This window comes from Lathamus discolor, chromosome 3 (genome assembly GCF_037157495.1).
Source record: "Lathamus discolor isolate bLatDis1 chromosome 3, bLatDis1.hap1, whole genome shotgun sequence".
NCBI lineage: Eukaryota > Metazoa > Chordata > Aves > Psittaciformes > Psittacidae > Lathamus > Lathamus discolor.
The window spans coordinates 21429430-21456355 of NC_088886.1; the positions used below are offsets into that span (position 1 = coordinate 21429430).

The 26926-nt window shown below is 38.1% G+C and overlaps 1 protein-coding gene across 4 annotated transcripts in view; it reads left to right on the plus strand.

Moving 5' to 3' along the window:
- KIFAP3 (kinesin associated protein 3) overlaps positions 1-26926 on the plus strand; it is a 68373-nt gene that overhangs the window by 2839 nt on the left and 38608 nt on the right. For all 4 annotated transcript variants that reach the window (XM_065673987.1, XM_065673984.1, XM_065673985.1 and 1 more), the window contains exons 2-11: positions 1848-1979; positions 3054-3208; positions 4525-4580; positions 4811-4952; positions 5859-5958; positions 6729-6853; positions 7319-7417; positions 8183-8361; positions 10711-10873; positions 25153-25253. In XM_065673987.1, coding sequence (XP_065530059.1) covers positions 1848-1979; positions 3054-3208; positions 4525-4580; positions 4811-4952; positions 5859-5958; positions 6729-6853; positions 7319-7417; positions 8183-8361; positions 10711-10873; positions 25153-25253 — 1252 coding nt within the window. The remainder of the gene's footprint in view (positions 1-1847; positions 1980-3053; positions 3209-4524; positions 4581-4810; positions 4953-5858; positions 5959-6728; positions 6854-7318; positions 7418-8182; positions 8362-10710; positions 10874-25152; positions 25254-26926) is intronic.

A 26926-nucleotide genomic window follows, 5' to 3' on the forward strand; every position in this document is an offset into this window, starting at 1 on the left:
CTGCCAGGAGCAGTTAAAACATGGGAAGATCTAATCCTTCTGGCAATGATGAGCTGTTAGTTCAGCTTAGTTCTTGTAAAACTGTGCCACACTCCTTCAGGCCCACTTGTTCTCTACCTGTCCTTTTCTTTATATCTGTAAATATTACCAAGCTGTCAATTTACAGAGGTTTGCCTGTCATGAGGAGTATTTGTGGTTGGGATCTCCTGGTAGATCTAAATATGGGGGAAATACTGTTGGGGGTGAGGAGCAAGAAGTGGTTGTTTTCAAATAGATTTGTTGTAAGCTTTCTGCCCTGCAAGGCTGAACCTTGTGAGAACAGACTGTACTAAAGCATGTGCTCTAAAATACTGTTAAAGGGAAGAAAATGCAGGTTTCTTCAAAAAATCTGAAGTGGTAAATGGAGTTCTGCTACAGTCTCAAGGAAGATGTTGCTTTTAGCAGTGAGCTACATTTGTTTGCCATGTAGCTTTATGTCCTTGTAAGTCTGGTATTGAACCAGTTTGTTTATTTCCCACAGCAGACCTTTCTGTGATTTGTGGGGTTTTTTGGGCAGTTTTATCTCAGGAAAAAGCTAATTTTGTGCTTGTATTGGGCAGAAGGGGAAGCACCCGCTGTAGTAGCTGGGTAGCTAGAGGCACTCATTTCTAATATTTTCTGAAGAGAGCGCTTACATTGAAGGCTGCATATGGATTTGCTGACATTTGCAGCTCTGTGAGGCTGAAGTAGTTTTCCCTGGTCTAATTGACCCAATGCTATAGCCAGCTGTTCTCTCATGTATGCTGATACAGCTACTGGTGAAGCCACCTGTAAATCTGGGGGGTGGGATTTTTTTGTGTGGATTTTTTGGTATGTTTTTGTTGGTTGGTGTTTTTGGTTTTGTTTGTGTTTTTTTTTTTTGTTTGGTTTGGTGGTTGGTTTTGGGTGTAGTTTGGGTTTTTGGGGTTTTTTTTTTGTTTGTTGGTTTGTTTTTTTTTTTGCACAGATTGTGCCAAGAAACCAACACCCAGACAAAACCCCAAAACAAGCAAACAACCCACACATGCACTATAAAAGCCATTCTCTGGATGTAGTTTTGCTATCACTCAAAATCAGAAATAATATGTATCTTTGTGGCCTTTTATCCATGGCCTATTCTCATGATCCTTGTATCTCCATGTGTCACAAAGTAGGAGAGAGCAGGACAGGTCCTTTAGGCAGTGGCATTCCCAGAGTGCTTTTCTAGAGGATGCTTTTCCAAAATATCTGTAGCTGTAGTAAAACATGTAGACATGCTTGATTTATATCTGTTGATCTGGTAGTTCCCCAAGCCTGGGAACAGACACAGTGAGGTGAAGAACAGTATCAGACAGGTTTGTGCTTCAGGAGAAAAATTATTTGTAATTCATTCTTAGTAGGTTTTTAACTGTTAAGATTTAGCTAAGAAATTCTTAGAAGAATTTCCATTTGTAAACAACTGCACTTAATCAGTGTCATTAGCAGAAGATTTCTCAATACTGACATAACAGGGAATCAGCTGGGAAATTCACCATCTCTGTCAAGTGCATCTTTTTCCTGACTGTAGTTCCTAAAAAGAGCTGGGAGACATAGAAATCAAAGATTTATTCTGTTTGTTTCTTACTTGACTTCAGTGACTAAGGCTTGACCAGTGATTTGAGTGTTTCTGGTTCTAGTAGACATAATAAGTCAAGAATATGCCACTAGCACTAAGCTTTGGTACAGCTGGGTGAAATGAAATGTGGTACAGAAGGAGGACAGTGCTTGGGTTAAGGAGACAGGTCCTTGTTACTTATCTGTTCTGATGTGTTCTCTGAACTTTTCAATAATTTTTTTCTTCTTCATTGCAGGAAGGTAAAAGGAGGCAACATAGATGTACATCCATCTGAGAAAGCCCTCATTGTCCACTATGAAGTGGAAGCAATGATTCTCGGAGAGATGGGAGACCCTGTGCTGGGGGAGCGCAAGGAATGTCAGAAAATGTAAGGTCATAGCAAGTTCTGATAGCTTTTTCCATTTTTTCCTAGTCATAAATTCAATAACTCAAAGCATCAGTAGCCTGTATGAAATCATATATTCCAATATTTATAGAACTTACGCTAGTTTAGTGGAGGGTTTAGAAGCTAGGGAAGTTAACATCTAAAACACATATTGTAAAGTGCTCTTCATCCATGTACTTTAAGGTGGTTTGTAAAGAAAAGTGATTACTCCCACTTTATATGATGGGAACTTGAGATAGAGAAGAGTGAAGTGATTGGTTCCTAATCAGATGGTTAATGTTGGAGGAAGTAATGCTGTTGAACCTTCTGACAGCCTTATACTCTAGTCGTTGTCTCTCTTCTTGTTTTCATCCATCAGTCCTGCTAGCAATTTTACTATCGTATCTGCGTTTTACCTGGTATTTTTCTTTTAAGAGCATTAAAATATTCCCCATTGGAAAAGCCCATAGAACTATTATGACTTTAATTTCCAAGATGCAAGTTTGGACCTTTCCTAGGTTTGTTTTATCTCTATACTGAATTCTTTTTGAAAACTTGAGCTGAAGTGGCTGCATGTGTAAATGCATGTACGAAGAAGAATTGAGGAAGAAAAGGAGAGTCTTTAAATTATCTCAAATTTCTGAGAGTATCTGATTTCAGATAAATCAGCATAACTTGCACATGCAATGTAGTGGAATTCCTTTTTGCTCCATCATGTTGTTATTTTTTGTGTATGCTGTACTCCTCTGCAGTCCTGTGCATATTTTTTTAGGTGTATTGCAAATAAATTATTGGCTGCCATGTCCGAGATGGTTATAAAGGATCTGTTTGTGCAGCTGCGTTTAGTGTTGCTGCTTGACAGCTGATGGACAGTTATGCTCTGTAAAATCTGTTTGACAGTTACTTGCCATTTGGAGTTGTAGAGAGCCACTGCTTTGACATTATGTTCGTAAGTCATGGCACAGCCATTGGTGGTATCAGGATCATTTCTGCTTCAAGAAGTTCATGACTGTGTAAACATAAAGAACAGAAGATGGAAAAATTTAGAAGCTGACGAGACACCTATCTCTGTTGCAGCATTCGACTGAAGAGTCTTAATGCCAATACAGACATTGCTTCCCTGGCTCGAAAGGTGGTTGAAGAATGCAAGCTCATTCACCCCTCCAAACTGCCGGAAGTAGAACAGCTGTTATACTATCTGCAGAATCGCAGGGATGCCTCAGCAGGGAAAGGTAAATAATACAGGAACAAAGTAGCTTGGGGCTGGGTTGCTTCAGCACTGAACAACTACTGTGTGAGGTTTTTCTAGCTGAGATTCTAACTTGCTTAATCCTAACTTATGAGTCCTCTGGAGATGAGAGCGGGGAAGATGTATATGTAAATCACACTTGGGAAAGAATAAAATCTTGGAGCGAGACTGGTGGGAATTATCTTTTTAAAACCAGAGCTCACCTTTTTGGTTAGTTGATCTTAGTGTTGATGGCTGCCTTGTGTTTTAGTAGGACTTGAGAGGTACAGATTCTGTTATTTGGTGTAGCCTTTCCTTGTTGCATCTGCACATGCAGTGACATCAAAAGACTGTATGTTGATCTTCCTAGAAAGATGTCATTGTTGCAAGGGTAGATAGTGTTCCTAGGCTGACTTTGCACTGTCTGTATAGCTGGAGTGAGGAGTTTTCAGAGTATGGCAAGCTTTGGTGTATCAAAGAGCTTGGAATAGTTGTATTGTCATCTTAAGTTCCTGGCATCTTGATGATCCTATTTCTGTTTTAAGTTCATCTTAAACTTTCTGCTCAGGGGACAATTTCATGTTTAACGCCCAGTCCTGCATTACCTTGTGGCTAGCTAGGTTTCTTGCAGTCATTAAATGATTAGCTTTGTTCTCAAGTTGGTTTATTATCTTTGTGGGATAAGATTAAAACAAAGATTAATGTTATTTGTATGCTTTGATTGTAGGTGCTTTGGGTGTTTTACCCTCTTCTGTATAATGTATACATGCAGGGGGTTGGAACTAGATGATCTTAACATCCTTTCCAACTTAACAATTTTGTGATTCTATTCTATGATCTTGTGTTGGTGTATGTTATATATATGTATGTATACACATATATGTATGCATTACACATACACACATGTGTATATATATATCTGTGTGTATATATATGTCTTGGTGTATCACAGGGCAGCTTTGCCACAGTGCACAAGCAGAATCAAAGCTGCTAATGTATTTCACTGTGGAAGTGAGTTTTGCCACTGGGCTTTCACTAATGATTATTAGCCTTTGTCTCCTCAGCTGACTGGGCAGCAACTGATCATTTAGTGTAAGGAGTCAGAAGGCATCTAAGATTTATTTTACTTCCTGTTTGCTGTCCAGCTTCAGAAACCCGACATATCTTAGCTGTGTTAGTCTGACAGGTCAGCATGACACAAAAGGACTTTGATCTTGATTTAATCAGAATGTTTACTGTGAGAATACTGGGCTTTTTTTTTTTGTGTGTGTGTGTGTGCACATGCATAGTCTAACTGCAACCCTGTCTTTTTCTTAATAGAAAAGAAAGAGAAATCCAGTAAGCCAAAAGATCCATCCCCATTTGAAGGAATGGAGGTAAATATTGGTTTGTTTTGTTTTTTTTTGTAATTAAATCTCAAATTTCCTGGTGTTCATTGGCAGTTATTCTGGGTGCGTTGATTTTTTTTTTTTTTTCCTTGTATTTTATTTTTTCCTAAGATCTTAACTCAGAGCTGTGCACTCTTCTGGATTGAATAATGTTGTGATTGATTGTGTTGAATTGGCATAATTTTCTCTGTGAAACCGTCACTTATGACTGCTTTCAGATTGATGAAGTTGCCAATATCAATGACATGGATGAGTACATTGAGTTACTGTATGAAGACATTCCTGACAAGGTGCGTGGCTCTGCCCTTGTCCTGCAGCTGGCTAGGAATCCGGATAATTTGGAAGAACTGCTTGTCAATGGTAATTTTTAAACCCAGTGGTAACTTCTCTTAATGTGGTGCTTTCTTTTCAAGGGAAAATTAGTTCACCTTTAATTTGGGATTTTTTTCTAGTTAGATAGGCCTTGCTTCTGAGTACATAAGCTGTATGTCAAAGCCCAGCTGGATCTCTCCACAAATGGATGCTGTTCTTAGGTGGGCCTAACACAGGAATCTTCATGGCCTCAACAGGCTTCAGCTAGTTTGCTTTTTCTTTTTTTTTCTGGTCCTTGTTATTTTGATGCAAAATCAACTTCAGTTGGTATTGCTGTCGAAGATGAGAGTGTAGAGTTGTATCGTGAAGATCAGGAAACTTGCTTTGAAAATGGGATTTGCAGGCTGACGTAAGTATAGGTGTCCAGTTTTCAATAGGAAGGAAGAGTGATCTGGAGAAGAAAAGTATGACAACAAATATAAACCAAATTATTAAATAATACAAAGTTGCTATGGGAAAAAAAAGATGGGTGAAACAAAGATGTGGATGAAAAGTGATGCTTCTCAATGTAGCATTTAAAGGGCATTTGGAAACTAAAGCGATGATGTTTTATGTAGGGCCCACAGAGTAGTATGGAGCATACAGCTGGCATGGGCCACAGGATGGTAAGGTTAGTGGTACTTTCAAGATGACCTTTGTGTTCGGTTGCAGCTCTCTTGTGTGTGGCCTCTTCCTAGGGTTTGTAACTAGATGACCACCCAGGGTACTCTGTTTTAGTACCATCTCCAAGCATAAGCTGTAAGCAGTGTTATATGTTAAAGTGAGATATCTCTGAAAATCTTTCATTTAGAAAACTGATAGATGTAGAATGAGGTATATCCAAATTCTGAACCTCACAAGGCCAAAGGAGGGAGGTAAAATGCTGATGGTCATCTAAATCCTGTTTCACTTCAGAAGCTGCCCTGGGTGCCTTGGCTAGAGTGCTGAGGGAAGACTGGAAACAAAGCGTGGAACTTGCTACCAATATAATTTATATTTTCTTCTGTTTTTCAAGGTGAGTGCAGCGTCTGTGTGTAGGGACATCAGGAACTTCTCTTTGCTTAGTGTTTTTGAGTTTGTTTTCTGCACTGCACTACAAAACGTCACTGAAACAGGAAAAAAGTTCGCTGAGATGGAAACACATTTCTCATAAATGACAAAATTGAGGCACAAAAAGAACCCCCACAGTGAGGCAATGTGTAGTAGAGCTGAGAAGAAACTAGTAAGGGTTCTCACCCATAGCTTGTAGGCTGAGCTGCCACTTTTTTATTTCCTTCAGCATTCCTACAGGGAAGAAGTGGTATTCAAAAGTGAAGCAGGTTCTTGTTCTTGTTTAGCTAAGCCAGTGTTTCAGCATACCCTGCCTAGAAATAATTCAAATGTAATTTGCATTGCAACTTGATTTTAGGCCTCTATTATATGTCTGGGAAGTAGGGATTCCTCTGAAGCATTTACAATATGGAAAGTGGGGCTGATTGGAAAACAGTTTTCCTTTATGCATAAAAATTGGAATGTGTTCTTTATTTTGACTTGGACAAACATGCTATTGCTTTCCTTCTGCAAGTTTGGAAAAAATATTCATGTTTACAGAAACTGTCTTTTGAAACAGTTTTTGAATAGAGGAATGTTATAATGGGGCAGAGAATAATTTTTTTTTTTTTTTAATTTTTTTTTTAATACTTCATGTAGTGTGATGTTGGGACATTGCTACCATAGATGTCAAAACAGATTTGGGATGGTTTGCATTTTTCTTTTTCCTCACAAGTTGTTTTTTCTTCAATGTAGTTTTTCTCAATTTCATGGAATAATCACACACTACAAAATTGGAGCTCTGTGTATGAATATCATAGACCATGAACTGAAGAGACATGAGCTTTGGCAGGAAGAACTTTCTAAGAAGAAGAAAGCTGATATCCTTTTGATATGCTGGGGCAGCTTGATGGCTTCTGACTTGCCTTGATAGCTGTTGTTGATTTATACAAGATGAACATACAGCAGCTTCTGTGAAATCAGTAGAATTTACTATTTCTAGTAAAGTGCAAAATGTAATATGAAAAAGACCAAGATTGAGAAATTTGGGCTGCTGAAGACATTAAGTTATAGTTACTAAAACAACAACAACAAAGTTTATTTCATCAGTAGTATGTTTTAGGAACATTTGTCCTGAGTATTAGAATGTGATACATCCAGGATGAGGAGGAGAAAAAAAAAATTATGCCATAGATTACAAGTATAGCAAGATGTTGCTGAACTAGTGTGTTTACACTGGCTATTCCACAGATCCCTTGCTTTTTACTAATGGTTGAATAACACCCTGTGGATTGTAGTCATTTAGGCTATTTAACTTTTATTTGAACTTAACTTCTGCAATTTACTTGATGAAGATCCTGAAAATCAGACCCTGAAAAAGGACTATGAGAAAACTTACAAGAAATATCAAGGGCTGGTTGTCAAGCAGGAACAGCTACTCAGAGGTACCAAATCGAAAATGATTTCCTTGTTGATGAATGTGGGTAGTGGGTTTTATTAAGTGCTTGTTACAACCAGGATGCATTAAACATACTGAATGTGTGGATAAATACGGAAGAGCATTGCCAAAGAATAGGGAGAAGATGAGTGCTTAATCAGATTGTTTGACAGTGTACTAACAAGTTTTTAAAATGATCTGTGAGTCTTAGAGGAAAAATAGCAAAAGTGATTCGCTTAACTTTTCTTTGCTCATAATTTTGGTTTGGGAGGAGTTTGGGTATTCTGGTTTTGTACATCTGATGGGGGGGTGGGTATTGGGGGTGTGGGTGTTTGTTTTATGTTGGGTTTTCTCTTTGGTTTTTGTTTTTTTGTTTTGTTTTCTTTTTAACTTGGCCTGTTGAAGAGCTTTCATTCTGTGTCAGTTTTTGTACTAAAGTACAGTTAGTGTTAGATTGAAATGATCTGAGTGGCAAAGCTTTCCCAGGAAGGGCTTTTTAATAGTTCCCATTGGAATTGAAAGAAAAAAAGGTGTAAAAAGCTTCTAGTGATCATATTTTTATTTTTATTTTTTTTCAAAACCACTATTAGAATTCAGTTTCTTAATACTTCCTAAGCAGGGATAAAAAACGTTCATGGTCAGTTTCCTTCAAAATGCATTGTGAAGGTAGCAGAACACTTCTGAAAGTCTTAAGCAGTTAATGCATATATAGAGACTTGTTTAGTTCTCTTGTCTGTGATCTCATGATATGATTTGTATTGGACTTTGTTAGTTGCGCTTTACCTGCTCCTAAATCTTGCTGAGGATACTCGCACTGAGCTGAAGATGAGAAACAAGAACATTGTCCATATGTTAGTGAAAGCACTGGACCGTGAAAATTTTGAGCTGCTTATGCTGGTTGTATCTTTCTTGAAGAAACTCAGCATTTTTATGGAGAACAAAAATGATATGGTAAGGCTCAGAGCACTCATAGCACTCTACTGCAATATTAGAAAAGTATGGACTGTATGGTTGGAGGGAAGAGGGAGACATTTCTGTCCCCACCCTAAATATCTGTAGCACAGATTATCTTCTCTGTTACTGGTAAAATGAGTAGAAGTGCAACATCCAGCCAATAACATATTGCAGCATTTCCTGAAGAACTGTTATCCCTAATGATGAAGTTACCTCAAAATATGATACATGAAATTCCAAATTTTGAAGACAGCACCCTAGAGTCTTTTCATACCCCCTCTTCTGGAGATGCCCATGGCCCTGCCCCCAGACTAGATTCTTTTGTCAACATATGGTTGTCTCTGCAATTTATTGCCTTGGAAAGAAAGATAGTTACCCTTTTGCAGCTTGCTAGACTTATTTCCTAGGCCAACTTGGTCTTCAAAGGCACCTCACAATTTTTCCTTCGTGCTGCCAGTAGCTCCTATGAACTGCGGGCGGTGTTACTCTTCGTAAGCATCTTTTAGGTGAACTTTCAAACTTCTGAAATCATAGCATATTTCTGTGTGTGTGTGACTTTAAGCTCTAGCCAAGCATCTCCTTTAGTGATTTTTCTAGCGGCTTTTAGTAGCTACATGCCTTAATTTCCGTACCTTTATGCCAGCTTGTTAAATGAAAATGATAACTTTTCCTTATCCAAGAAGTAATCTGAGATTAATGTTACACTTAAACAGTGAGATGAAAAGATCTGTGTAAATGCAATAGAAAATTAATTGCATCTTTGTTACTGGAACTGTCATTCTCATGCATATGCACTGAAAAATGTAAACGAGGTATCTCTCTTATTTATATATGGGTATCCTATTTCTTAACAAAAGTCAGACACCAAGCATGTGTTTTGAGGGAGTGTAGACTGTTTATTAGGTGATTGGTCATTGATTTAGTTTATACTTGTGTAGTGTCCTGAAGGACTTTATTAGGAAAGTAAGGATGATTTGTTGGCACACCTTCTGCATTCCATTGATTTAGAAGAAAGAAAAATGAAACAAAATTGTTGAATTAATTGCAGAGTGTTTTTAACAGCTTTGAAAAAACTTTTGGAGAGGTTTGTATGCTTCAGGTCAGCTGTCCGCTTGAGCTTTCCTTACTGGTAATAAGGATGCTACTTTTCTCGGCACAGTATTATTAAAGAAGGCTACCAGTGAAGGAGAAGGTATTTTAGTATTTGTATCAGGCAATAACACAAAAATATCAAAGGCAAAATGAACCAAGATTAGTTGTGCAATGCCTGATTCTAAGTAAAACTGAATAATCCATGTATATTTTTAGCACACTCTTCTCTTTGGTATTCGAATAGGGATATTTATTAATTAAATTTAGGAATTTAATACTTTTATTAAATTCAAAGCTGTGAAATAATAGTTCTTGCTGTCTGATTGTTTTTGCTCAAAGTTTTTTGATTATAGTCAGCTGTTTGATTATTGCAGTAAGCAGTGTGGGCAAGCTGTAGTTTCTTAGTATTCGTTCTCTGTGTATTTATAACTGGAAGGCTAGTTACATACATGCAAAAGTTTGAAGAATGCAGAGTAATTTTGTGTGCCTCCTTCTGGCCAAGGAGGTTCTGGGGGAAAAAAGAAAATGCATTTAAAAGATTATGTCAAATAAAAGCAGAGAAATTATGCTTAAAAGACGATAAAAACTTTTTAAAGTTTTGACAGTCAATGCTCAGATGACTTTTCTCTGGCTGCTAAAGTGAACGTGATCTCAGAAACTGATACCACTTCTAGGTTCCTGGATTACACTTTTCAATTTGGAAGTGATACATGTTTCAAGATGTCTTTCATGCTTTTATTAAATTAACATGCAGGACACATGCCTCTTCTGAAAGCACATCCAAAGTTCTGTCTAGAAATTCAATTGAAATTCATAATGAAAGGTCTCAAATTCTTTTTGAATGCCAGCTTTCTGTCTGTCTTGGTTGGGTATCTCTGACTTTAACGTCACTTGTTATAGAATTGCTTGTGTTTACATTTAAACAAGTTGAATCTAATCTTGCAAGTGATGTCTTGATCACATTCTTACAGTGTTCCAACTGTAAGGAATATTTCCAAGGCATCTGAACTGTTTGGTTCAAAATCTTTTTTAATCAACGTTACCCAGTAGCCCAATCTAGAAGTCTTCAACCACAAAGACAGAAGCAAAGCTGCTTCAGATGAAAATGCATCGACATTATGGGTATTATGGGTACAAATTTGATATGCATTTGCATATGTGTGTATGTAAATATATGACACTGAGAGGGCTTTTACATTGAAGACAAATCTAAGTTTGGATGGATTATGGTTTTTTCTTTTTCTTGATATACAGGTTGAAATGGATATTGTTGAAAAACTTGTGAAAATGGTACCCTGTGAACATGATGACCTGCTGAATGTCACTCTTCGACTCTTGCTAAATCTCTCCTTTGACACAAGCCTGAGAAATAAAATGGTGCAAGTTGGTCTACTTCCCAAACTAACTGCGCTTCTAGGTATGTGTCCTGGGTTCAGCAGTAGCAGTCATTTTTCTCCTTCTTAGTAGCTGGTGCAGTGCTGTGGTTTTGACTTTTGGCCTGGGAACAGCGCTGATAACACTGGTTTTAGTTGTTGCTAAGTCATGTTTACTCTGACAAAGGACTTGCAGAGTCTCATGCTCTGCCAGGGAGGAGGGGAAGCTGGGAGGAAGCAGAGACAGGGCACCTGACCCAAACTGACTAAAGAGATATTCCATACCACAGCACATCATGCCCACTATATAAACTGGGAGCAGTTACCCGGAAGGGCTAGTTCACTGCTCAGTTGGGTGGGATGTCAGTCAGCAGGTGGTGAGCGGTTGTATTCTCTTCCCTTGTTATTTCCCTTATCATTATTATTATTGGTGGTAGCAGCAGTGGTTTGTGTTGTACCTTAGTTACTGGACTGTTCTTATCTCAGCCTGCAGGAGTTACATTCTTTTGATTCTCCTCCCCATCCCTTTGGGAGCTGAGGGGGGGGAGGGGAGGAGTGAGAGAGAGACTGTGTGGTTCTGATTTACCTCTGGGCTTAAACCATGACAGTATGTGTTCTTCTGTTGTAACATAGACATTTCAGAAGGGATGGTGAAGCTGTTCACATCATGATATAGTGTGCCTGAAAGTTGCTACATCACTTTTCTCTTTGCTAAAGAGCTTCCTTCCTCAATACTCTCATTTTTTTATTATTTGGCTTGACAGTCTGTAACTGTTAAGATCATGTGAGTACTTTGGATACAAATGAAACTTTTTGTTGTGTGTAGGGGAAAACCAATAAGGAGTGTGGAAAAAGCAGGGGGTTGTCAAATTTGGTCCTTCTTGTACACTGGAGTTCTCAGGAGGAAGGTTTTACTGCTTTTTGTGTGTTCTTTGGCTGATACTATCTAGAGGCTGCTCTGGTAGATATACTAAATGTTTAGCAGGATTTGACCATGAGCTGAGTGCTCATTTTTAGGTGGAAGTTGAGGATCTTATATTTGGAGACCTGAATGTATGAGACATTGATGCAAGATCTTGTTAAGTCTTTCTGAGTTATGTTGGGTTTGGGATGTACTTAATCCAGTGCTGATGGTGTATCCAGGTATGATTGAAAACAACTGGAATGCAATAGTGAATCTATGTGCTTTCCCCCCTAGCTTTGACTATAGTCTCTTGGGATTGGTTGTCTTCTCAAGCTTACATTCACCCTCAACATGAGTGTATTGCTGTTTAGTATGCAAAATAATGCCACGAAAATTTACACTGCTCTGGAAGCTTTGATCTTGTTGGTGATTAAACTAACAGCTACCTGATATATCCTGAAATGCCTCAGATCTTTTTATGCTTTCTGTCCCATAACCGTGTTTGCGCTTGATATCCTCCTTTGGGCTGAGCTAGGAGGGAGAAGAAAAATGGCACTTAGAATCCCTCATCTTTATACTTTTTTCCTCAAGACAGTGATATTTGGAAGTACACTGAGAAGTGGAAGCTGGTCAGGAAATAAATTTTCTCTCATTTGAGAGAAGATCGGGTTAGGTAGGCTGGCTCAGCTTGGGTTGTAAACTTTTTGGAGCAGGAACTTACCTCTTTTGTTTGTACAGCAGCTACCACTGTTATCTAAACTTGGGGCTTCTGGGTGCTTGTCACCCCAAGCAGTGGTGCAACACAAATCACTGAGAATTCCCTGCTCCCCATAATTCCCCATTTAACATTAAAGTCAGAGTAAACTCATCAGTTAAGTATCTGCTTTCTAATGTCTGCTAATGTGAAGAGGGGAATTTATTTTCAAATGCTGTTCTCTCAAGCTTCTAAGTAGGCCTGTGCAGAAGGTTGTTTAGATCAAAAGAACTGGCTGCTAAAAGTGCAGTCTGTTCCTGAAGTGTCTGTTGGGTAATGTACAGAAAGTTCTAGTCCTTCCAGAAGCTTCACTGTCTGCTTGGTTCAGTGAGTGGTGGCTCTTTCCTTGGCTTGGATGTTTGTCTAGTTTTGCATAGGGCCATGTGCTGTTTGCCATAGCTCCTCCCTCTAGAATTCCTTGATACTTACTTATTTTGCCATTGTTTTAGTTAGAAAATGTAGGCAGATTTATTGTCTATTACTTGTTTCTTAAGACAACTTTGTGATTCTTGATATGGTGATTCAGTTCTCAAATACATCACTTTGTGTATCGTGTGTCAGGGAAGCTTGCAACCTTAATAAAATAATCATGTGTCAGATACCCCTTTTATACAGGTTACTTGAGTATTAAACACACATTATTCAAGTCAGTACCCTTCAGCTTAAATTTGTGGGTTACCTTAAAGTGCTAACACACCTCAACAGCTGTTGACAAGTTACCATACAGCTCCTAATGCCAAGAGGTCAAGTTTATTGACTCAGTCTACTGATATTTAACATTTGTGCATGCTCTGCCTTTGAGTCTTTAGCACTGGGTTTGAGATGAGTATAAATTAAGTGTAGTAGGTGTTTAAAGGAAGAGCTGAGATTGCAAAGAATTAAAGGACAGGATTTGTCAGGCAATGGTTTAGGGCTGAGCACTGAGGTGGCTGCAGTCTGCAGTTCTGGAAGATGTGCCATGTTCCCAAGGGACACTTTGTGACTTGGGAGCAGGAAGACTCTAACTGTAGGTGGAGACTGGATACAGAGGGCGTGGACTGGCTTCAACTGAGCTATTAGGAATGGACGAAATATGGCATGAATATATTTGAGAAGGACCATTTTCTTTATTTCCCTCTCCAGAGTGTTGAGGCTGCTGTTGAAAGCATGGACATGAGAAATTCTGCTTAGTCTTGGTTTCCATTTTAATTGGCCTTTTCTTTTCAATAGTGCCAATGTCTGCTTCCCCATGTAGCTTTGCCAGTCAACACTACTTGCTAGTTTTCACGGCTTCTCTTCACAAGTCTGAAGTATTGTATACGACAAGACTCCTCTTGTTTCCTCCAGGCACCCAAGTTAATAAATTACAGCTGAACTTTGTTATGCTCTGAATCTCAAAGAATTGGGTGGCGTTGAGGGAAATTTGCCTTTAGACTTGAGATCAGAAGCTGGAGCAGAGCTGTGGAGGTCTATGAGATATAGCCTGCTATATTGAGGATTTTTCATACACAAGCTTCTCAAAGAGGTATAAAAGGAGATTTTGTTGGTTTGTGTGGCTTCAGTTCTTTAAGAAAACCTTGTAATGTTAGATTCAACAGGGTCTTGGGGATAACTTTTTGTACTGATGGCTTGCTTTAAAACCTAGAAACTATAGTTATCTTCCTTTTTTACGTTCTCTGTGTGAATGCTTTATGTGCCAGTATATGTGAAGTATGGGTTCAGTGAATTAAGATGAGAATTCACATGAATTTAGCAAGTGGTTTAAGCTAGAAGTTTGTCTGAAATGTGGAAAACACAGATACAGTGCCCTCTAACTATCACCACAGAAGGAGTGACCAAAGCAGTGAACTGTAGACTATTCTGTGGAGGTTTGCTTCATTCTTACAGTGCTCTCATATTGTTTTGGCTGGCATAATTAAAGTGGAGTAGAGAAGTGATTTGCTGCAAATACAGTAGAGTTTGGTGGTTAGCATATTCATTTCTGGAAAGTATTCTCGCTGAAAGAGGGAAACTGTTTCTGAAACTGAATCTGTTTCCTTGAAGTTCAGCTTTACATCTTTTATCCCTGGACATGCTCTTGTACTGTTGGATGGAAGGGAAATATTACCCTTTTTATAATTCTTGCCCTGGATATGTGATTGGTTTCTGAAGTAAATGCCCTGGCAGCAAATAGAAGAAAGCATTGTCCACAAGGAAGAATAAAGCCCCCCTCTCTTCTTGTTTGGACCAACTCCACTTTGTATTTGGTTTGGCCAGTTAACTGAAAGACAAAATTTTTTAGTACAGCTCTCTTAAATATACCCACAGCTTGTGATTCACCTTCTTCTAATAAGGGTGCTGTTTTGTGTTTTCTTAGCCTTTGTGAAGCGAGACAAATAGTTCTCCATTCTCCATGAGAACAGCAGGCAGTTTGTACAGCAGAACCAGCAGAGTACTGCTGTGTATGTAATGGCAGGCTGCAAGCAATTCTTGGTGGCTGCAAGCAATTCTTGGTGGCATCTTGTTCAGAAGGCACTCCTGGCAGTATGCAAGTGTGGCAGGCAGGACTGGGGTTTCTGTTTCCACCCGTGAATGAGTTATTCTTCTCAAAGGATCTAAATTATATAGTGCAAAAGCTGTGCAGTGGGGACTGGGTTGCTGCTGAAAGGGTAGGAGTAGGTCTTGCTTCATACAGGGAGCAAACATTGTGGTATGTGTATTCATCCTTTTGAGCTGCTGGAGAGTTCTTAGGTGTGCTGAATGCATATTGTAATGTCAATTTTCTTTTCATTCTCTTCCCAGTGAAAGCCATGCTCAAAGAATGAGAATCCATCATGTTTGGAAATGACACTAAAGTGTGTCTTTTTGGTTGACAAAATTACTAGCTACTTTTAAAAATCGAGGACTGATTGAAAACAGGTATTGGTGAGCTGAAAAGTGGGCAGGTCACAAAACAGCACCAGTTGCAAATTGGGTCCAAATGGGACATGATGTGTAGAAGGGTTGTGCATATGGCTGTGAAAGTGTTACACAGTGCCAAGGTGTTCAACCTCAAAAAGGTTCTATGATTCTATGATTTTAGGTGATGATGAGCATCTTGGGCTATATTTTCCAGTACTGACTGAAAGAAAATTGGTTTGGTGGATTGGTATTCAGCCAAGAAGATGAACATTTTTTATACTGTATTCTGAAATACAGTGTGATCAGTCCCAAACAGCAGTTTTCCAGTCATGGTATGTATCAAGCCTTAATGCCTTATTAATGGGAGCATCCTGGCCTGATATTCTTAATTTCTCAGTGTTTCAAGATTTAGTGTCAGCACACTGAGAAGCAGTAGCTGCCTAATCTTATGGAGAAGTCTAAGTGCTGTGCAACTGGTTTTGGCAGTATGATTTAGCCCTCCTGAGGAGTCTGCCTTCACTAGGTTCATTGATAGAATTTTTGGGAGTTTTATTATCTAAAATCTTTTCTGGGAACTGCTGGAATTCCACTGATATTTTTCTGTTCTTTACAAGTTAGGTTTAATGAGCAATCAAAGCATTGCCAAACAGTTGTATGTTGGGTTTCTTAACAATCAAGTCTCGATACGGTATGCAGCCAAGCAGGCTGTTGGCTGCTGTTTAAAACTGAGGTAGTACTTTGCTCTCTAATTAATGGAGGGCTGTGGGTTTTTAATGTTCTATTCCTTTTATGAAAGTTTCTTTTAAGAAGGCTTAAAGTGGATGTGTTCTCTTTATGAGTTCACTTGGCCTTTTTGTAATGAACTTATTACGGAGCTTCACACATCTGTTGAAAAATTGAGCTTCTTATAGGCTGCTGCAGTGTTTTTTCTGACTTTAATAGGCCTCGTTTATCCTATAAAGAAACATACATTTTCTTACCTGATCAAGTGAGCAAACAATAGGGGTCAGATGTGGCAAAGACCCTAACAAAAAGCACATGTCCAGCCATCAGGGTGAGGTAAAGTCATATCAGGATTGCTTGAAGTTATTAATGGCAGTAAAATTTATGCTTCCTCCTGTTTTCCCAATTAAATTGAGAAACCTTTTTTCCTAAGGTGGCTCTGCAGCAGCTGGTTCCAATACTTGTTGTGTGAATATTGCCTGGGGTGTCTCCATTCCTTTATGGTAGAGGCTGGCTGAAGCACATTAAGTAACAGTTCAACTACAGGGACCAGTCTGTTGGAAAGCAGTAATTATTAAAGGATTTATTTTAATGGTAGGGTTTTTTTATCATTTTTGGTGAGTATGGCCAAGGCATTAAAAAACCCTGAACCAGCAGCAACAACAAAAAAAGCAACCAAAAAACCCACAAAACCAAAACAAAACCCCTTGTGAAACAAACACACAACAGCAAACAAACAAACAAATATCCACCAAAAGAAAAATAAAACCATTTACCATCTTTTAACATTTAACTTTTAAATCCTTACTAGAAGTGCAAATAAGCCTAGCATGTCTGATATAAGGAGAGTGCTGTGTGACAATGTTTTAGAATCCAGCACTTACTTAGATACTTTAACTATGGATTAGACAGCAAACTTTAAAGAAAAAATTACTTATGATGTTGAGAAATAAAGAACTCTAAAGTAGAGACATGTCAGCATTGATAATACTGTGTTTGAAGCAGAAATAGAATCCCAACTAACTTCAAGATAAAAGCCTTTGCCATATCCCAGCTTTGTGCTACTGGTACATTGTAGTGAATTATCAGGAAAGGACAATTGGAATTCGTAATTTCATCTTTTTATACAAGTTTTCAAGTTTTTGAAGTCTAGTTTCTAGTAATTTTCTGACTCCTTTAACACTTTCCAGAGTTGGAAACAGTTTTTCCATTTTGTAGTTGTTACTGGTGGATCTTTGCTGATCTGAACATTCAGCCTTTCATTGTTCAGGTGAATGAAAGTTCATTGCTGCTCACAAGTGCACATGTGTATTTAGCTATGTTACTAACTTCTTTAATGAAAAGGGTAGCTTCGGTGTAACACAAGGAACTTCTTTAATGTTGACTGAAAATAGAAAGGGTTATGGCAGCAGCAAGGACAGAAGTGGAGAGATGACAGCAATCTAAAGATGAGGGAGCTAAGATGTTGGGAATTCACTAAACTGCTGAATGGGCAGAATCCCACTGAGCCACTATTTCAACTGGAGTTTACAAATGTGTGTGTAATTAATTTAATTCCTTTGTTTGCAAGAACAAATTAATACTTTAACAGTAAAAGGTAAATCTAGTTTTCCACATGAACTCACAGCTTTACTGGGCATAACTTGGATGCCTAAAGCATGACAAAAGAGAAACAACCAGCTCTAATTTCTTGGAAAACCTCCATAAGGAATGAGTAGGGCACTTCTGCTAGTCTTCGTAATCTGTTGTAAAATCTTCATAAAGCCTGTATGAAGGTCAAGGTAGAAGAGGGAGGAGCACCTTTTCCAGAGCCCCTGTGAAGCTTGGAGGCAGAGGGATTGTCTTAAAGGATCACATGGAACAGTTTTGCAGGTGTGGTAGTCCCATAGATCTTGAGGCTTTTACAGTTTCACATGTAAGGGAGAAGGTTACAACCAGCTTTCCTTTTTGGAAATGTGGAACCATATTCAATCACAGATTCTGCTGTTTATTGAAAACTTACTTAGGTGGTATTCTCCAGTGCAGGACACCATCTGCAGATTCCTCATGTCTGCAGTTGCCAAGGTGAGAGATATTTTGTCAGTTGGTGTCTTCAGACACTTTGAGCTGATGAGGGGACAGATACGCTTACATAAAAATTTATTGCACTACAGTGTGTGTAGTGCTGGTAAATATATATAATCAGTTTTTGTTCCTTTGGTCTCTGACATACAGATGCTTTGCAGGATGGGTTATTTTACATGTTTGAGTAATTTCATTGCATAAAGTGAAACTTTTATGTGAGTCTGGGGCCTCAATGTCTTTATTCTTTTTGTAAAAGCTGTCAGATCTGTGAGAAACTTGTAGATCCTCAATGAATGACATTTTAAACGACAAAACTGTGATCTTTTCACAATAAGAATACAGTTGAACTGTTTACCTTTCTTCCAAGACTTTGCTAGTTAAGAGTATGCTAGTGCTTGTGCAAGAACAGTACCTCGTGGGTAAGAGCTTAATTCTTTTTCTCTTGAAGATTCATAAGCTGAACCAGTATTTAACTCTGCTTTTTTGGGCTTATTAGATTTGACCCTCAGCTTTGTACTTCAGCTACTTCAAAACATGGGTAAAACCAGTTGACATTTCAATGTGGTGAATCATCCCTTTTGCCAAGTGAAAGGTAGCATCATGCGTTTAGAATGGTGTCTGCTCTTCTGTGGAGCTGTGCACCCACAGAGCCAGGAGCATGGAAAGTTTCTACCTATTTCCATTCCCACTGAATTCCAAACAAGATTGGGAGGGTGTTCTTAGAGCAGAGAAGTTAGAATATTTTCTAGTAGTTGTAATTGGAACAGTTAATGTAATTTAATGAAATATAGTGCAGATATGGCAAAAATTATGCATGTCCTATAAATTTGCATTTAATTGTATAGCATTTAATTTGTGTAGCTTGGTGGAGACTTCTGAAGGAACAGCTTTGTATGGAATTATTTCCACCTACTTTGGAAGTGGGCATTTTCTTAGTTTGATTCAAATTAAGAACTGCCTCTTCTAATTTCCAGTTTGCTGTAATAATGGTAGCTAATTTTTTTTGTCTCTTACCTTCTTCCTTGGTCACAGCCTTACTAAAGTATATTTCTTTTGTGAAGGAGAGAGAAACAGCTTTGTCTTCTTCCTTGAGTGATAATCCTGTTGTCTCCTGTTTTCTCTTTAATCTGGATTTATAATTGACTTATCTCTGGTTTGTGCAATATGTAGGATATTACAACCAATCAGCTTCTCAATTCTCGTGTGAATTCACATGAGGTCAAGTATGGTTGATTGTAGGACATCCTAAATAACAGAGATGATTTTTTTATTTTATTTTTTTTTTAATTCTCTAGGAAGATCAAGCTTCTGAAAAGGACTTATCTAAATTTAGCTGTATGTTGTCTACTGAGTGGCTATGCTTTGTAGTCTTTTACAAGTGTCAATGCTGCAGAGACGTTTTTACTGTATATTTTTCCAGTCTTTCTTGCCTAGAGTTCCAGGCAAAGAAATTGATGCTGGGGCTCCAGATATGCAACTTCATTTTTGTCTATGTGAATGCTCCATCCCTGGTGGTGTTCAAGGCCAGGTTGGACGGAGCCTTGGGTGACATGGTTTAGTGGGAGGTGTCCCTGCCCATGGCAGGGGGGTTGGAACTAGGTGATCTTGAGGTCCTTCCCGGTCCTAACTATTCTATGATTCTATAGCGGTAACATTAACTCAGTCTAAATTAGTCATTTATAGGCCCTTTGGCTTAGGATTTATCATTATAATTCCTTCTTTGTTTCCTAGAAAAAAAAGAGGAATTATATCCATGTTTCAGATGTGGCATGTACATAGTTCCTTGAGGGAAGGAAAAAACCTCCCAAAACCACCCAAAAAAACCCTAAAACAAAAGCCACAAACAAATTTAAAAAACTCACCCAAACACAAAACAACCACCCAATCATGGCAAAACCAGGGGTTTAAGTTAGGCTTATAGTATGAAGACAGTTTCAGTTAACATAAAGATGGCACAAGAGGGGTTGTTAGTATGTAATTAATATCATAATGTATTATTTATAATGTCTAGTCTCCTTGAGTGTGAGCAGATTTGAAAATTCTTCCTGATTCTCTTGATAAAATGAACTGATATATGCAGTATGATTTAGACTTACATGTGTAAATCAAACCAGTATGTGTCTAGCCACACATGGAGTAACTTAGTCTATTTCCAAGCTGGTTACAAGTAATAATACAGGGTGGAGGTAAGCAGAGATACCTTTCTATCCCTTTTTTCAGCATAATCACTGCTAATTATGATACATGTGAATGAACTCTTGATTTCAGTGTTTCCTGACAGCTGTGAGAGACAGTGTATATAGATATACTCAGTTTGTGACATTCTTATCCATATAGGTTTCTTATGTACCTAATTCTACAGGAGGTTTGAAACAGAGTTTGAAACAGAAATGAAGATTCACTCTGCCATTTTAATAGATATTTACCTTTGTTTGTGTTCTGTTTTTGATTTAGTGTAGTAAATGTTTTGCACATGAGTTGGATAGGGTATATTTCATATTTAATGTGGAGACATTGGTGATTCCATTAGAAATGATGACTACTTGAATTACTGATAGTGTTACATTTGAATAATTTAGTCCATAACTTATATTCTCATTTTTACTTTAGCATTTGAAAGATGAATGCTGCTGCAACTCAGATTAGGATTTCAGTTTTACAGCTTTAGGATTTCTCTTTTGTTATCATGGAGCTAATGAAGAATTTTTTCCTTTTAAGCTCACAAACTCAACCAAAATGTAGGACCTGAGCTTGTGATAAAGAAATATAAAGATTATTTTTTTCCTTTAGTTTCTGCTACTAGTATACCATTTAGATCTTTACTCTTAGTAAGATCTAGACATGGAATTCAGGTGTTGGTCTACAAAACTGGCATATGGCTTCTTATTAATGTTCAAAGGCTAAAAATCTGAAGCCATTTTGAACTCAGAGCCCATCATGTATTTATTTCCCTCTCTAATTTGCAGAAAACTAGTTGTGAAAACAGCCCGAGGGACCTGATATTTTTCCATCCCAGCTGCTCCAGCTGAACTACAGCTGCAAAACAAAAAAAAACAAAAAAAAAAAAAATTTAAGTATTGTTTCTGTAAACTGTTGAGTGCATTTTATAACAGAATAATTCCCACAAAATCAGTAACTACAGTTAATGACTGGTTTGTTAAGGCATTAACTGCACTCAGCTGGGAATGACCAATTTCTCTGGAATGGCTGTGTAAGAACTAAGGATAATTCAGTAACACTTTCAAATAATTATTTGGTTAATTAATGGTAAATTCTTGTGGAAATCCTATCAAAGTACTTGTGACCCCCACATTTAATATCCAATGAGTTCATTATGATTCATGTTTTATTGCCATAAATACCAGAAGAATCCATAATGAGTAGGCCATTATTTTCCAGGGGTGCCCTTACTGCTTTAGGCCATTTGGCTTTTCCACCTTCAGTCATAAAACGCTTGATGCTCAAAACTACCAGCATTTGTAGGCCACAACTTTCTGGCACCCCACCAAAACTTGAGTGATTTTTATGAACACATTTGGCAGAGATCTGTTTTCTTTCTCTTGCTTTTCTAGTTAGGGAAATAATTGATGCCTACTGTACCAAGTCATAAGGAGGTCTTCCTTGCAGTGTCTGCTTTTTCATGTGTGACCTTCAGTAATGGTCACAAGTAGCAGAAAAGGTATCTCTTCCATGCTTTTGAAGACTGTTCTTCAGCCCAGTTACTGGGCAGGGTTTGAAAGTTTTTCAGCCAAGTCTGTAAACGATGACTTAGTTTATTCATTAGCATTCAGATGAGTATAAAATAATAATAATTATAAAAAGGTAAGCTTGGTACTGGCATATTTAAGTAATATGTCAAGTAATTATTGACAGTAATTACTTACTGTCAATAGCTGCCAGTTTACATGGGAGTGAAATCTCTGTTTCATTTGGATGGCAGTTGGCTTGGTGGATTTTTCAAGCACTCTGTCACTTTTTACCCTTCAGCCTGAAAGAAGATGCTTAGTGTTTAAAATGCTGTAGCTGTTGAATCTGTTGCCCTTCTAATCTTTGACAAACTAGTTATGCATAGATTCCAATCAGTTTCTCAATAGGCTGTATCCTTCTTAGTTGTGCATGAGAGTAACAATTGCTGTGCTTAAAAACAACCACCTTTTCTTGATTTTCCTGAAGTGCTGGTTCTTTGAATCATGAGTTGCCACTGTTTTGTGTGAGAACTGAAAAAAAGTCTGGAGGTTCTGGTTTTTCTCCACCAAAATGCTTCCACAGGGTAAGTGAAACAGTGGAGCTTCCAGACACCAACCTGAAATTCATTCCTTTCTGGGAAATGAGAATGAAATGAAACTTTAAATGCATACACCATTAAATACTTAAAAGCTGGTTTAGTTGCATACTGTTTTCTTTAACTTCAGTTCTGTAATTTATTTTCTTCTTCAAGTTAGTAGAATTCAGGTGGGGTTTTTTCCTATTTACTTGCAAGTGAAGAATATTTCCTTGCTGTGCCAGTGCAATATGTGCCTGTGACTTAAATGCTCTAACCCATTTTCTATTCCTTGTATTGACAGTAGGACAGGGGAATTCTGGGAAAATGGGTCAGTTAACTGCACAGCAAGGAGGAACTTGAATTCAACTCTTTGGAATTGTAGTTGTCTTTGCTTTTTGTGTGTCATGAAATCTGCCAGATGGAATGTACTTTGGGAGAATTTCTGTGCCAGTCAGTAAAACCAAGTCTTTCAGAGTTTAGGCAAGTAAAATAAACTTGAATTCTAGATATTCCTTATATTTTAGGTTGAGTTTCTAGGTAATTTTGATTATTTTTGGTAGTTTGGAAACAGAGGCAGTGCTGTCATTCAGCACTGATGATACCTAAGGTCTTGTTCAGGCATCAGAAGGGTTATTGTGATAGACTGGACCTTTGAAAAAAGGGGAGAGAAAACTATGCAAAGAGTTTCTTCTCAAAAAACAGGTGGCCTTTGCTGCTATAGTAGACTATTTTCTTGAAAATAAGCTACCAGTATTGCTGAATACCAGGAAACAGCTTTTGCTACCAAATGTAAGACTGTATCTTAGCGTATGCTTTATCTTAGCCCAAATGAAGCTTGCAGAAGTAAGGAGGAAAAAAACCGAACATGAAGGACAAAGGTTAAATAGATATAAAGTAGCATCATTCTTGTCAACTGCCTGCCAGTTCATACCTGTTGAAGATCTGGTACAGCTTCACTCCAGGTTGTTTTACCTGTTGCTGTTCTGGGGTGCCAACTTTCCTGCCTTTTATATTGGCTTACCTTTCACTTCACATAGACTTGCCTGCATTGTTCAGCAAAGCATAATTGTAATTTGGGTCTTAAATTTGAGTCTTGGTGTTTGAGTCTTAAATAGATGCATGGGAAGAAGTATTAAGAGCAGTGTAAATGGATTCTTTTTCCCCCTAGCACCCTGAAATTTGAAGGCATAACTTACTCTTTAAATTTTTATATTTGCTTATTAGAATCCTTTTAGCTGCATGTATGGGAAGTGTTTTTTTCATGTAATTATTTGATTTACAATGTCACTGTAAGTGGATAGGTAGGTAAGATGACCAGTCACAAGAGAAGCACAAAAGATAATAGATGCTTCCTTTGTTTGCTTAAAACACAGTGTATATGCTTTAGCAACTACAGTATTGTATGTGCTTTTATTTTACTAGTAGCCAGAGTAGCTATCAGATTTGGGGATTATCCTTTCTCCAGCTGTTAAGTGTGTGGAAGGTTGTGGTACAAGTCACATTTATTTTTTTCAAACAGGTAAGAATCCAGAAGGATCTGAAAGGTCTGCTTTGTAGCTTCATGAGGAAAGCTATCGCATGGGGAAATAATACTTCACTGTTGTATGGCAACTGCTAGAAAGGCTTCATGGGTCTTTTTTGATAATTCAATTTTGAAAAAAAAACACAGATGTGCATTTTCAGGATAAAGGCATCATGTCCTTGCTGATTAAAGGAAATATCAGCTCCCAGTGATGTAGGCATAAATAAAATTTAACGGTCCTGGTTGCTGTTTGAGGTCTTGATGCTTTGCTAAAGTGTTAAACAGGTAAGTTCTAATTTAGCCTAAATAGAAGTGGGAGGTAGGATATTTCTGATCAGAACTGTAATCTCCGAGTTGGTGACCTTATTACATCCTATTCGGACTAAAAACGTGCAGATGAATATTTATCTTGTATATAGCCAGTATCCTCTTAATGTAGGGCTAGAGGAGAGCTCAAGGAAATGCTCAGTGCAGATTTCAGCAGTGAGTCAGGATCAAATTCATCTGTGTTGTTCTTAAACATTTGTACGTTTGTCTAAGATGATTTTATAGAACCTTTCAGTTTAATACTTCATAGCCTACTCACAAAAGCTTCTCTAGTTTTTCTTGAGAACCTTTTTCTCTTGGTAAGAACTAATCTGAAAATATACTAAGGTTGTCTTTGAAATGTAAGAAACACAAAAGGCGCTCACAGGGTCATATTATCATTTAGGATAATAAAACAATCAGTGTGTGACTTACTTGAAAGGCACTGGATTCCTTCTACAACACTTTGTAGTGGTAGTTCTTATTTTTGTTTGGCATTGGTACATTCTTTATCATTTCACTTTGAGACACGCTTGTTGTTTCAAAAGGAATATCCACAGCTAAATTGGTGTTACATTTGTTATTTAATTTTCTGGTTAGAAAATGATGAAGGCTTTCTCTGGATGGCCTGCCATTATTCAGTGTTCCTGTCACAAAATATATTCCTTTCCAAAGGGGGGTTAAGGAAGTGTTTTGAGATGCTGGGGAGAGGGGGAGTAGTTAGCATTGCCCTTGTTCCTTCTTAGCACAAATACAGTTCATTTGGATAGGCCAGGCAAGATCCTTTCGTTAATGTTGCATTTCTGATGCAGGTTTTGCCTCTATTAGATAGGATTTTTGTGCTTTTTGTTTTCCTGTTGTCTATATTTATGACACCTAAAATACCAGGCTTCTATTAATATGGATTTATTTTTTTTTTCCTTCTAGCAAATGAAAGCTACAAACAAATAGCAATGTGTATTCTGTATCACATAAGCATGGATGATCGCTTTAAATCAATGTTTGCATACACAGACTGTATTCCACAGGTATGTGCTTTTATGTAGGTCGTCGAGGTGGTAATTTACATCTTTGCCTGTGCATGTCTTTTCCTCACTCATAGCAGAGCTCGCACTGACACCCACAGGTAACAATAGGAACAACTACGATACTTTCGAGTTGATAAGTGAGCCACCAACTCTGACTGTTCTTGCTGTCTTTTAATGGTCCCCAGAAAACGGATAAGTGACATGTTCTTTTTCAGTGCTACTAATGCTTCAGCTGCATCAATGAATTCATAAAAATACAGTTGACCTGGTGAATTTTTGCAAGAGATTGGGAATACTTGAAAGAGATTAAAGCTTGTTCACAGAAGGTCCTTAGAGGATCTTGTGGAAAGTATTTCATTTACAGTTTTAGAAGGCATTCTTGCCTGCTCCCACTGGGTATCAAAATTTCAATGTCTCCAGTATTACAGGATATGAACTGGAAAGCAGCCAAGCAGTGTTATGTTGCTACATGACAGTTCCTTTCCCAGCTACAGGCATGTACAACAGGGGAGAGAGACTTGAAGAGTAAGGAAGGCTCTTCACCAATTATTCAGGCTACAGTTTGTTACATAACACTACCTGCAGTCATAGTCTTTGGTCCAAGCACAGACAAAATATCATGGAGTTTGGGATTTTGTGTGTGTGTGTGTGTTGTGTTTTGTTGTTTGTTGGAGTTTGGTTGGTTAGTGGTTTTGGTACCAAATCCTTTGTTACTGGTAATTTTTCAGTCCTGATGAGGCTGGAATTGAGAAAGCTGCATTGCATAAGTGTGAAAGCTCTCGGTAGCTTTTTCAGAATTGCACCACAATATCTTCTTTCCTGCCAAATGTGTTTTTAACGTCAAATGCATCCAGAGTTGGAAGTTGCCATGGAAAGCTTTCAGAATGTTTCTGGTCATTATCTCATGAAAAAATGGTGATGCTTTTCCAAATACAGGAGGATTTTGGACAATAGAGAGGGAGAACTGGTGGAAATAACTAGTATATGTTACAAAATGATCTTGTAAACATCCTGCTGACTGCCTTTTCTGCTACAAGAAGCAGCTATATATAAAGCCGTTTGCATGATATAAGGACTTGCTTTGTTCTGAGCCATTATCAGCCAAGCCAGAACTCACGCACTCTGTTTCGGGTCTCGCTTATGACATGATTTCAGGGAATCTTGGCATGGCTTTTGGATTCCCAGTGCCAAATGTGAAGAGATGTGGTAACTTCAGCAGCTTCATACTCTGAGCTTCGGTGAACATCATTGTTCTGATAGACAGCAGCTGGTCAAATGGATGCCCACAGGGCTGTATCCAAAGACTAGTGAAACAAGCAACAAATAAATTTGCTGCCCTCATTGGGTTTTGTCTAAAACTACAGAATTCAAAGGATACCTATCTTGATATATATTGATGCTTTATTGGTCAATGTAATTATTCACAGATCACATCTCCTGGCTGTTCAGAAAGGACAAGATGGACAACTAGAGCTTAAATTTTATAAATGAATGTCCCAATTGAGGACAGTTATTAAGGAAGACAGATGGCAGAAAACATTTGGAAGTGGATAAGGCACTCAGGAGAAGCCTGAGTCCTTTTAAAGGACTCCCTGCTGTCTGATTCTATCTTGGAAAACCAAACTGTCTTTTCAGTAGTAGAATGTGCCCTTCTGGAGGTTTGTTTCTTTTTG